This window comes from Camelus dromedarius, chromosome 15 (assembly GCF_036321535.1).
Source record: "Camelus dromedarius isolate mCamDro1 chromosome 15, mCamDro1.pat, whole genome shotgun sequence".
NCBI classification, from domain to species: domain Eukaryota; kingdom Metazoa; phylum Chordata; class Mammalia; order Artiodactyla; family Camelidae; genus Camelus; species Camelus dromedarius.
This window is the reverse complement of record NC_087450.1, coordinates 25,245,938-25,259,318: the sequence shown is the minus strand read 5'-3', so window position 1 is coordinate 25,259,318 and position 13,381 is coordinate 25,245,938. Positions and strand designations below refer to the sequence as shown.

At 38.2% G+C, this 13,381-nt stretch overlaps 1 protein-coding gene across 4 annotated transcripts in view; it reads right to left on the bottom strand.

The window, feature by feature from the left end:
- The window catches only part of ASB3 (ankyrin repeat and SOCS box containing 3), a 145,990-nt gene extending 132,642 nt beyond the window's left edge, over nt 1-13,348 (bottom strand). For 2 of the 4 annotated variants that reach the window (XR_010384174.1, XM_064494489.1), the window contains exons 1-3: nt 13,161-13,276; nt 8,201-8,253; nt 7,019-7,049 (exon numbers count right to left, since the gene is read on the bottom strand). Coding sequence is in view for 2 of the 4 variants with exons in the window: in XM_064494489.1 (XP_064350559.1) it covers nt 7,019-7,026 (8 nt within the window). In the remaining 2 variants the exon portion in view is untranslated. Of the gene's footprint in view, nt 1-7,018; nt 7,050-8,200; nt 8,254-13,160 lie in introns of all 4 variants that reach the window. The other 2 variants (XM_031467026.2, XM_010990275.3) reach the window with 2 other exon arrangements.
- Nucleotides 13,349-13,381: the final 33 nt, after the last annotated feature.

Genomic DNA, 13,381 nt, shown 5'->3' with positions numbered 1-13,381 from the left:
ATATATGGTCTCTCTGAAATTTCAACATAAAAAGAATTTCAATATCACATTAAATCTAACATGAAACTAATAATTAGTATAGAGGTTTTTCACATAAAATAAAATAAAGCTGGGTTCACAGTTTTGAAGGCACTAGCCTGCTGTGAGCCCCCTTTGCCGGACAAAGCAATAAAATTGCCTCTTTTCTCCTAAACTCAAAAAAATAACAATAATAAAATAAAATAAAATAAAATAAAATAAAATAAAATAAAATAAAATAAAATAAAATAAAATAAAATAAAATAAAGCTGTCCTACAAAGTGGGAACAGTAGTCTTTTTCATGTTTTTTTTAAATTTATTCACACCTTACTTGATAATTTACTCACCTACATAACTATTTAAAATATTTTCTGGCAGGGAGGGTGTAGCTCAGTGGTAGAGACCATGCTTTGCACAAACGAGTTCCTGGGTTCAATCCCCAGTACCTAACTATTATTACTGAAAATAATAATAATAATTGAAATAAGTAAATAAACCTAATTACGTTCCCCCCCCAAATTTTTTTTAAATAATGATAAAATAAAATATTTTCCAACATTTGAATATTAGCTTTCAAGAAGGCATTTCACTTGTCCTGTACAACAGGAAGGGTACACTAATACTCATTAATGAATGTCTCATAAGGATGTACTAGGAACTTTACACGTGGAAGCATCCTCTGAGCTTGTTTCCATAGTAACTTGCCCAGTTACATATCTAGTAAGTAGCAGAAACCTGTGTCTCTGCTAAAGCACAAGATCTTTCTACAATATATTTAAAAACCCATCTTCACTATCCTGCATCTTTTTTTCCAGGAGGTAAACTAGATTAACTTTTTTTATAATGAAGTAGTATGTGACTTGTTACATAGAGATGTCAGTTATGATAGATGCATACAAATTCCCACAAATATAATAAGCCTATCCAAGATTCACATGCCATAGGTCAGAATCACACAGGTGAATTCAGAGATCCAGCCTTTCATTTCACATACATACCTACGTCGAAAGGAATTTGTAACTCCCCAAAGTGATTCTTCTTCCATTTTATATACAATTATGTTATGAAATATCAAGGGGGGAGGATTACTTTGGGATTCCCGTTTATATGTCTTTCCAGGCTTTCAGTGAGAAGTCAGACTAGAAAATACACATGTGGTATACCATCATTTATAGGCAGACCATGTTCCAAAAAGCCCAGGGATAGATACCCATGTTTCCCTGGGATGGAGAAACATGACTAAAATGGACAAGTTAAACAATACTGAATTAGAGAAGCTAGGATTGGAGCTTCCCAGCTAGCAAGAATCATAAAAGTACTGAGTTACCTACAACATAATTTACTTTTGTCAGCAAAACTGTAAGTCTCTACAGCGTTTGGACCTCAGTTCCAAACCATTCTCTCTCACTGTGCTCTCATCACACACACATAACTCAGACTGTTATTCCTCAGAGAAGAGATGTTAGTCAGGTGTTAAGTTTTAGGAATCTAAGAAAAGTATGAGTGTAAACCCTACACTGAGAAAAGAAACTTTTTTTTTTGAAATACAAGTGATACATTGATTTGCTTTTAAAATATTTAATGGAGGTGAAGAAATTTAAAATAGAGGGTATAGGAGAGAAGCAAGATGGCGGAGTAGAAGGATGCTTGTAGCTCACCCTCCCCCACAAATACACCAAAACTCACATCTACGGACCTACTCAGCCAACCAGAGCACCTGCTGAACTACGACAGAACATCGCCCTCTTCGAAAGACAAAGACGCCAAAAATCTGGTAGGAGAAAAGGAAAAAAGAAAGAAGAAAAAGCAAAGCAGTGCGGGACCGGTCCCACGGGGACAGTGCGGCAAAGGAGGGCTGGCGCTCATTCTCTGGGTCTCTCCTCTCCAATGGAGAGGCCAGTGGGACTGAGGGGGAGCCTCCGAGGCTCAGATCTGCCCCGAGCACCCCTTGACCGACAGAACTGAGTTTAACGGGCACAAAGGGTCCCCATGACACCCAGCCTGAGATGCAAGCAGGCAGCTGGGGGCCAGGACAGGCAGCCCGAGCTGGGCGGAGGACTGGCGCAGCTGCACTGAGGCAGCCTCGGGGGACTGCAGGGTGCTGCATGATGTGGCTGGGAGGGGATACAGAGCGGAACCATCTCAGTCCCCCATAAATTGCAAAAAAAGCAAAGCAACACTGCTGGTGTGCCCTGGGGAGAGGGACACCATAGCCTTTGTCTCCTCAGACCTGTGCCGCCATTACTGGCGCTTGTCGTGAGAAGAGAGGCGGGGCACAGCCACAGTGTCATATCCTCCTGTGTGCAGCACCCAGGCGGGAGCGGGGCCGAGCCCTGAATCTGCACCCAGGGGCTCCGAAACCTCCTAGGCAGGACTGAGACTTGTTTACAGCCCGAGGCAGATAGGATCTTTCTTGCGCTACCAAGACAAACAAGGAGCTGAGATTTGGCACGGGGCAGGGGCGGGGCCGTTCTGCGGTCTTCCCTGAGCCCACCTTCAGAGCAGCGACCTGAGGCGGAGCGGGCAGCTACACAGAGCAGCGGAGCGACCGGAGCCAGGAGAGGGTGGGCAGCCACCTGCCTTCCTCGCAGGAACTGCAGCACCTGACCACGGTGCTGGGAGGGGGCACGATCCGCCCACCTGCCTCACCAGAGCGCAGCATCTGACTGTGGCATCAGGAAGGGGGAGTGACCTGCCCGCCCACTGGGTAAGAGCTCAGCACCTGACCCAGTGTTGGGAGGGGGTGCAATCTGCTAGCCAGCAGAAACTGGAAGCAGCACAGATTAGGGCGCCAACAGAGGGCCTCTGGAAACAGCAAGTTGAGTTCGAGAAACAGGGCAAAGACACAAAGACCTCTCGATAAAATCATTAACAGCACACCATCTCCAGGAGAACTAGATAACTGATACTCCTTAAGCCACAGTGCCAGACAGATATGAGCAATATGAAGAAGCAGAGGAACCACTCCCAATTAAAAGATCATGAGAAATCCCCTGAAAGCACAATCAAGGAAATAGACATTGATGGCCTACTAGATCAAGATTTCAAAAAAGGACTGATCAAAGTACTGAAGGAACTAAAAGAAATAGTGTTAAGAGATATAAAATATGTCAAAAATGAAATAGAAGCTATAAAGAAGAACCAAGTAGAATTAGTAAACTCATTTGCTGAGATAAGAGCTGACCTAAAGGCTGTACAAAGCAGGCTAGATAATGCAGAGGAACGAATAAGTGACCTAGAAGACAGGACAACAGAAAGCACCCAATCAGAATAGCTGAGAGAAAAACAAATAAAAAATAATGTAAACAATATAAGGGACCTATGGGATAATAATAAAGCGTGCCAACCTACACATAATAGGGATTCCAGAAGGGGAAGAAAGAACAAAGGGGATCGAAAAGGTATTTGAAGAAATCATGACTGAAAACTTCCCAACCTAAAGGAATCAGATATCCAAGTACAGGAGGCTCGGAGGGTCCCAAACAGGAAGAACCCAGACAGACTCACATCAAGACATATAATCAAGATGGTCAGAGTTAAGGATAAAGAAATGATCCTAAAGGCAGCAAGAGAAAAACAGAGTGAGTTACAACGGGACCCCCATAAGGCTCTCAGCTGATTTCTCTACACAAACACTACAGGCCATAAGGGAGTGGCAAGATATATTCAAAGTTCTGAATGAAAAAAAGATGCAGCCTAGGATACTCCATCCAGCAAGGCTATTCTTTAGAATAGAAGGAGAGACAAAGAACTTCACAGACAAGCAAAAACTAAAGAGTTTAGCAACACTAAACCCATGCTAAAAGAAATATTCACAGGTCTACTCTAAATAGAAAAGAAGCAGGATGCTACAAAAATGAGAAACTCATAACTGGAAAGGAGATAACTACCGTGAATTACAGAAAGAATAAACACAAAATTGTAAAAGAAGACATCTAAATCATTAAGAGTGGGAGAGGGAAGCAAGGAAAGCCATTGTGGAAAACAGTATGGAGATTCCTCAAAAGACTAGGAATAGACTTACTGTATGACCCAGGAATCCTGCTCCTGGGCATATATCCAGAAGGAACTCTACTTCAAAATGACATCTGCACCCCAATGTTCATAGCAGCACTATTTACAATAGCCAAGACATAGAAACAGTCTAAATGTCTATCAACAGATGACTGAATAAAGAAGATATGGTATATTTATATGATGGAATACTATTCAGCCACAAAAACTGACAACATAATGCCATTTGCAGCAACATGTTTCTGGAGAATGTCATTCTGAGTGAAGTAAGCCAGAAAGAGAAAGAAAAATACCATATGAGATTGCACATATGAGGAGTCTAAAAAACAAAACAAAACACAAATACAAAACAGAAACAGACTCACAGACATAGAATACAAACTTGTGGTTGCCAAGGGGGCTGGGGGTGGGAAGGGACAGACTGGGATTTTAAAATGCAGAAGAGATAAACAAGATTATACTGTACAGCACAGGGAAATATATACAAGATCTGGCGGTAGCTCATAGGAAAAAAAAATGTGATAATGAATATATATATGTTCATGTATAACTGAAAAATTGTGCTCTACACTAGAATTTGACACAACATTGTAAAATGACTATTACTCAATAAAAGAATATAAAAAAACGAGGGTATAGTATCTTAGGGCACAATATAAATAGCTTATATGACTTTGGCAGGAGAAAGATCTATTAGATTAAGTGAGAAAAGAAACTTTTAATATAAATATCTAATGGATTGGATTTTTAAAATCCTACTCCTACTTGGAGCCACTATTATACTTCCTTTTCACACTTTCAAACAACATATTCACCATTCAACCTACCAAGAACTGTAAGCACTATCCAAATACCACCTCCATACATTAATTGTTATCATTCAGGGGAACAAAGGTTGCTATGATGTCAACTCTGAGTATCCAAAAGCACGAATGTGACCCATTTCTTTAAGACTGATTTTGAAAGTTTCACCTTTGCCTATAGATATGCATTTCATCTTAAATAGGAAACTCTCTTTCATTTCCTACTGAATTGTTTATTATTTTACCTGACTGTGTATTTTATATCTTAAAAGTACCCATTTAATTTTAGTATATGTAAAGCAGTACACAGTACCTGATATAATACCCAATACTCAATAAGTACTATCTAATATTACTTTATATGGAATATTCAAAAAATACCATGAATTTAGTATCTCTGAGATTCATGATTACAATGATGCCTACAGTTTAAGAACCATGTTTGGTCTATCAGAAGTTTTCAAGCATTTTAGTGTCAAAATTTCATTCCACTATATTAGATCACTCTTTTTCATAAATACGTATATTTTTAAAATTATAACTTTGGAGCAGTTGTGAATATCAATGTAAGCATCATGCCCCTGTAATTGATCATTCCTGATTATTTCAAAGTCAATTATATGATAAATGTGCTTAAAATCCCCTCTCATCATACCATGTTAAAATCTACATATCAAATACAGTATTCCAATTATGCCTATCTGTTTTCAACAAAACTACTGTGACTATATTTTCTATGAATTTATTCAGCTTTTAACAATCTACTTTTGTGCATTTCTAAAGCTTTCAAATAAACTCACCCTAAGCATACATTAAAAACTCAACACTTAGTAGAATTGTTTTTTAATCCTGTGCCTACTCTTCAAAGAATTTTAACTCCTCCAGAAACAACTACTAAAATTATTCTTCTGTATGTCAAATTTATATGATGAAAATCAGCTTTCTTGAATTCCAGGGTTGTTCAATTCTTCTTAAGTTTCATTTTACCTTTCTAAAATATTATATAGTTCAGTACCAATTTCTCAGTGGTTTTATTTAACAGTACTGAATGAACCTCCTTGTCTTTATAAATGGTTTGCCAACACACATACCACCTTCTTTAACTGGAAAAACCATCACTTAATCCTACATTTCTTTTCTTACTCTTCCAGCTTTCCTAACCTTCACAGAATCTTTTTAACTACAGTTTCTATTTCCTTATGAACTCGTCTTAATGCCCCTCTAATTGACTTTACTCTGCTGTACTCTGCCCAATTGTGCAGTCTCAAGTCTCCAATGAACCCTTCTTGGTTCTACTCCAAGATCTCAGTTTTCATCCTTTATAATTCTGATGCATCAAACACTAGTGAAAAAAAAGCAGAACATTTCACTGCATTTCTATTTACATCTTAGACTACTGTTTTCAGATATATAAACTCATCAAATCCTACGTCTCAGTTACCATTTTTATTAGAAAACTTTCAATTTCTACCCCCTCTCAAAGTCTTTACAACTCTGTAAGTCTTATAGGTAAGGTATCTCCAGCCTACCTATACAAACACCTGAAATTTGGTATACTAAAAACAGAATTCATCTCCTTTCCCAGCTAGAAAAATTGTGTCCCACATTACCTCCTTGCACATGATACACATTAAATGTTGAACAACAGATAGAACAGAAAACACAACAAACAGGTTTATCACCTGTTTGGTGATAAATTGGTGAAAATATCGCCAACTTACAAGCTTTCATAGAAAGTGAATATTTTCAAAATGCAGTTGTACACCTTGTTTACAATAAATTTTAGCATTTTACTAAAAACTTAATATAATGTTTTGTAATAAAAAGTCAAAAAGCAAAGTTAAAGGGAAGCCCTGAAGCCTAGCTGTGATATGATTTAAAAGGTTTCATGTTGTTAAGACCTATCCTTCAAGTATGAGCTGCAAGATATCTCAGTTAAATTAAGAACCTTATAATACATGCATTCCAATGTTCATAGTAGCACTACTTACAATCGCCAAGACATGGAAACAACCTAAACGTGAATCAACAAATGACTGAATAAAGAAGTTATGGTACACCAGAAATTGACACACATTGTAAACTGATTATAACTCAATCAAAAAAAGAAAAGAAGTTGTTATGGTATATATACAATGGAATACTACTCAGCCATAAAAAAGAATAAAATAATGCCACTTACAGTAACATGGATGGACCTGGAGATCATCATTCTAAGTGAAGTAAGCCAGAAAGAGAATAAAAATATTTTATGATCACTTATATATGGAATCTTATTATAAAAAAAAAAACCCCACAAATGAACTTATTTACAAAACAGAAACAGACTCACAGACATAGAAAACAAACTTATGGTTACCAGGGAGGTAAGGGATAAATTGGGAGTTCGAGATTTGTAGATACTGACTACTATATATAAAACAGATAAACAACAAATTTATACTGTATAGCACCGGGAACTATATTCAATACCTGTAGTAACATATAATGAAAAAAATACCAAAACAAATACATGTATGTAGATATATGACAAACATTATGCTGTATACCAGAAATTGACACACTGTAAACTAACTATACCTCAATTTTAAAAAATGGTTAAAAAAAAACCAATTGAAGCTCAACTAAATACATTGCTCTATAGGTAAAAAAAATTTTAATTAAAAAAAAAGAAACTTATAGCAAGAGTTAAGAGTTTTTACATCTTCTTGCCTCTAAACTTATTTCTTCTTTCTAGCACATTCTCTACTCTGCACTCAGAATTATCTTCCTTAAATATGAAATTAGGCTGGTCAATAACCGAAAACACCTCCCAGGGCAAACAATAAAGTTCAAATTCTTTAACCTGCTATCCCACTACTTACAACCTGGTGTTAGCATGTTTGTCACATTTTACTTTCCACTAATGCACACCCCACCATGCTCAGTCACACCATCATCTTCAATCATTAAGACCCAGCAAAAATGAGGGGTTAACAGTATGTCGCAAGCAGTAACTATGCACCAAGACTACCAAAATAAAAAAAGACAGGCCCCAGATATCAAGAACCACATTTGGTGGGAAGACACACAAGCAAGTAAGTCAATGTTATTTAGCATAATGGTTGGGACATAAAATAGAATACAGATAGGCAGATTATTAAATCAAACTAGTAAGATCAGAAAAAGCTTCACAGAAAAAAAAATAGTTGTTCATGGATCAAGGAACAGTAGTGCACTTATGGGACACTTAACTAAAAATGCCAAAATCTATTCCAAGTACTTTACATGTATTAATCCCAATTTTCTTAAATGACAAAAATGAGAGACAAAAAGAGTTTAAGTTAAACAAACATAAAAATAGTAACTATCACTGAATACTTACAACATGCCAGGCACAGTGCTAAGCACTAAAAAGGAACAAAATGGAATTAAGACCTGTAATTTGGGGGAAAAAAAAAAGTGAGAGATAGCAGCTTTATTTTGTACCTCCACTGGTAAATTTTAACCCCAATGAGATTCTTTCCTAAAACATAATAAAATTAAAACAATGGAAAAAAATACAATATATGAAAAAGGATTCATTTAATTACCCACATCCTACAGCCATAATTTTTTTAAATTTAAAAAGAAATATATTTTATCCAATTTTCTCAATAGTACTAATTGATTTACTTAACAAATGCTTATGAATTATCTACTCTGTATAAGACAAAATAAGCACATGAATTTTCTTCCACTTCCTACCAAAATCCCACTGAAATTAATTCATTTAATCTGGAAGAGAAAAAGCAGGTGGGATTACATTGAGGATTAAGACAATGCAGAGAAATCTACAGAACAGAACAAATATGCGGGCACATCTTCTACCTATTTACATTCAAAATTCTCTATGATGATAACTAATGCGCATAATAATGACAGTGCAAGGTAAGATTCATTATGAATCATCAAAGATAAAATAAGACCACTAGCATTATAGGCAAAGTAGATATACACTACATCACAAAATTCTTGGAGTGCTAGAAAGGTCCCCTGCTTGCCCCTAAACATCTTCACACTAATGCCTAAAACTTTAGCGGGAACAGTCATGCCTTTCATTTAGGAATCTAAACTAGTGGTTCTCAATCATGGGCCATTTTGCCTGCCAAAGAACATTTGGCAATGTCTGCAGGCATTTTTAGTCGTTACAACTTGGGGGCGTGGGGGAGGGGGTGACCCATCCTACTAGCATCTAGTGGAAACAAGCCAGGGATACTATTAAACATTGTACAATGCACAAGATAGCCCCTCACGACAAAGGATCATCTGTCCCAAAATGTCAACAGTGCCAAGAAACTCTGGTCTATACTCCACTGAAATGCAAAAACATAATGTTTTTAGTGTAACTTACACATAAACAAGCCCTCTACCTCAACCCAATCCAATCAAGCTTTTTTCCCCCCTCTACTCTTCCTCCATGCTGCCAATCCAGTAGTTAGTTACTTATTCTCAAGTTTAACAACTACTCAGCAGCATTTACTTGACTCAGCTGGCTGGTCATTACCTCCTTCTTGAAACTTTCTTACCTCCTTTCTCTTGACTTCCTTAATATCTCAGTTTCCTGATTTTCTTTTGGCTTTCATGGGCACATCTTTCCAGTCTGTTTCATTAAGTCTTTACTGCTGTTCTGTAGCTAATGTTGCAATGACCCTTATCTTCCCTTTGTTACCCTTATTTGTTCCCTAAATGATCTCAACCAGAACCATGGTTTTAACTATATCCACATGCTGATAATGCCAGAATTTACAACTCCAGCCCTGACGTCCCCCTGAGCTTCAGATTTACTTAACTCGTTAGCTCCACTTAATGTCTAACTGATATCTAATGCTTAACATTATCCAAAACAGAACCCTTGATTCAGAAATTATAATTATAGTAATCAAATCACATATGTAAAATGTTAACAACTGGGGAATCTAAGTTTGAGTCTTGCAACTTTTATGTAAGTTTGAAATCACTTCAAAATAGAGTCAAACAAACAAAAACACAGTTCCCATCAGTCCACATTCTGTTCTTCCTTGTTTCAGTAGACTGCACCACTAGATCCTCATAAAACATATCTAAACATCATCATTAATTCATCTCTGTAAGAATGTGCCATGTGCCACATCAATATATTTAAAGTGATGAAAGGGGGAAACTTACAACCAAGAATACTCTATCCAGCAAGGCTCTCATTCAGATTTCATGCAGAAATCAAAAGCTTCACAGATAAACAAAAGCTAAAAGATTTCAGCATCACCAAGCCAGCTTTACAACAAATGTTAAAGGACCTTCTCTAGTCATCAAACCGTAAGAAAAGAGAACAAAAAGAAGAAAGAGAAAAAAAAAAAAAAGAGAGTCCTACAAAAGAATGCTTTGGCTGTTTGGGGTCTTTTGTGGTTCCTTATAAATTTTGGAACTGTTCTAGTTCTGTGAGGAATGTCACGGGTATTTTGATGGGGGTTGCATTGGATCTGTGGATTGCTTTGGGTAGTGTGGCCATTTTGATAGTGTTAATTCTTCCAATTCAAGAGCACAAGAAGTCTTTCCATTTCTTTGTGTTATTTCGGTTTTCAGAGTATAGGTAACCTTGGTTAAGTTTATTTCTAGGTATTTTGTTGTTTTTGATGTAATGGAAATGTCTCTGCCAGTTATAAAATTCTGGTTTTTGAAGTGAAAATAAAAAGTGAATGAAGGGCCACAAATTGCAAAATAGCCTTCTTTTTTATGAACGAGTTGTATTTCATTACATATATAAATATATGCTGCATCTTCATTATCTATTCAACTAATGATGTGCACTTAGGATGCTTCCATATCTTGGCAATTATAAACAATGTTGCTGTTAAAAGCAGGGTGTATTATCTTTTTGAATTAATTCTTATTTTGTGGCTGGCTTTATTTCTTTGATAACTATGTAAGTTTAAAAAGCTAAAGGTCTAAACATTCTTAGAAACAATGAACAATACATATATGGAAATTAAAAAATATATGTTCAGTTAAAAAAGAAATGATCTATCAAGCCATGAAAGACATGGAAGAAACTTAAAAGACATATTACTAAATGAAAGAAGCCAGTCTGAAAAGGCTCCAACTGTATGATTCCAACCAAATGACATTCTGGAAAAGGCACAGCTACAGAAACAATAAAAAGATCACGGTTTCCAGGGGGTTGGGGAGGTGGAGGGGAGGGATGAATAGATGGAGCACAAGGGATTTGTAGGGCAATGAAATTATTCTGTATGATACTATGGTGGTGGCTACATGTCATTACGCATTTGTCAAAACCCATAGAATGTACAACATCAAGAATGAACCCTAATGTAAACTATGGACTTTGGTTGATAATAATGCGCCCATGTTGGTTCATCAATTGTACCAAATATGCCACACTGATGAGGGATGTTGAGGATAGGGGAGTATATATGTGTGGGTGGGGAGGGCTATGTGCAAACTCGGTATTTTCAGCTCAATTCTGTTGTGAACCTGAAACTGCTCTAAAAGAATAAAGTCTATTAAAAAAAAAAAAAGAATGTGCCACATCTAACCTACCAGCAAATTCAAGCTGCTCTATGTGAAAAATATATTACAATTCAGGCCATTTCTCCCCATCTACACCACTACCAGCTTCCTTATTGGTCTCCTTTTTGCCACATTTGCCTCCTATGTTGGTTTCCTAGGGCTGCCATACAAATTACCACAAATCAGGTAGCTTAAAACAATAGAAATGTATTGCTTCACACTTCTGGGGATTAGAAGGCTGAAATCTAGGAGTCAGTAGAGACATGCTCTTTCTGAAACCTCCAGGGGAGGATCTGTCCTTACTTCTTCCCAGCTGCCGGTGGTTGCTGGCAAACTTTTAAAAAAATTTTTTTAACTGATGTATAGTTGATTTGTAACGTTGTGTTAATTTCTGTTGTACATTATAGTGATTCATTTATGTATGTATTTCTTTTCGTATTCTTTTTCCTTATAGGCTGTTACAAGATACTAAATATAGTTCCCTGTGCTATACAGTAGGACCCTGTTTATCTATTTTATATATAGTAGTGAGTATCTACAAATCCCAAACTCTCAATTTATCCCTCTCCACCCCTTTTCCCCCTGTCAACCATAAGTTATAAAACCCCAGTTCTAACATCGCCTCTCCTGGGAAGCCTTTCCCATTCAATCCCTGCCCTTCTTTATATCTCCACTCTTAACATCCCTCTTCTGTATAATCTATAGCATGTGCCTCATAATACATAAAAAGTACTTAGACTAGTGCACACAGTAAATGTTATATAAATGCTAGCTACTTTATTATTACCACAATAGGTTACTATTATTTGTGTAATCTCTCTGGCTAGACCATGAGAGACAGAGGACAGAGACCCATTCATCTGCCATTTACCAATTCCAGTGTTCTGGTGCTCTGGCACATATTAAGCATTAATAAATAAATTAATAAATTAGTTAATGAACAACACCTCAATTCTGGAACAAAGTAATTTTCTGTGTGTGTGTGTGTGTGTGTGTGTGTGTGTCTCAAATTCCAGGGGTGGGGAGGAGTCCATCTTTAGCAGATCTAGAAAGAAGGTCTAGCTTTTCCTACGTCCAGAAAGACAATGACAGGTGCTCTATAGCTACCACTATATAGCCCATTATATTGGAAATTAAAACGTTGGCATTTTTTAAACAGGGGGAGGGGAATCCAAAACGTTCTGTGTTATCTTGAATGCAATCAGACGGGTCTTAACCTTATGTGACTTCATAACTTTACATTCACCTAGCCCTGAACCTCACAGAAATTTCTTGATAAAACAGCCATCCAACAACCCAACTCTGAGATGAAGAAGGAGCCCCACGTCGGGTAAAAAGGCAGGGGTCGAGCTGTCTAGCTGCCCTCCCCACGAGAAGAGTCCCCGTCCATGCCACCCTCGGAGAAACAGTATTCTTCATACTGGGGGATGACAGGTTCCCTCAGCTCGGGCACCCCGAGCCCGGGGCTGTAAAGACTGAGCCGACTCTCCCGCGTTAGTCAGGAGCTGTAAGTGCTGAGATGACCACAGCCCACAGCAAAGAGGCGGAGAGAAGCTTCAAGCGGGAAAGACGAAGTGGACAGAGGCTACATGCGGAGAAAAAGAAAAAGAAAAGCAGCGATAGAGTAGAGCAGTCAGAGACATCGCCACTTTTCACTTCTCATGGCTACCTTGAATTTTTTCATCTGAAAACCAGCACCCGCCTCCCTCACACGCTCTTCTACCCGCTCCAGTCAGCGCCCAACCGCTGGAGAGCCGCGCGAATGGCGGGAGAGAGCGGCCGCCGCCTTCTGGACTCACCGGCTTTTCGTGCTGCCACTTCGCCGCCGCCGCCGAAAACGCTGCTCCGAGGCCCGGTCTCCCAGCGTCGCCTCCCAGGAGGCCGCTGCGTTCGCTCGCCGCCGCGAGACTGCGGCTGTGGGAGAGGAGAATAGCCCGGCTTGTGTTCCGGCTTCCGTAGGCAGACGGCCCGGCGGCCCCGGATGTTGATTTGCCTCCTGCCCCGGAAACGGTGGCGGGAA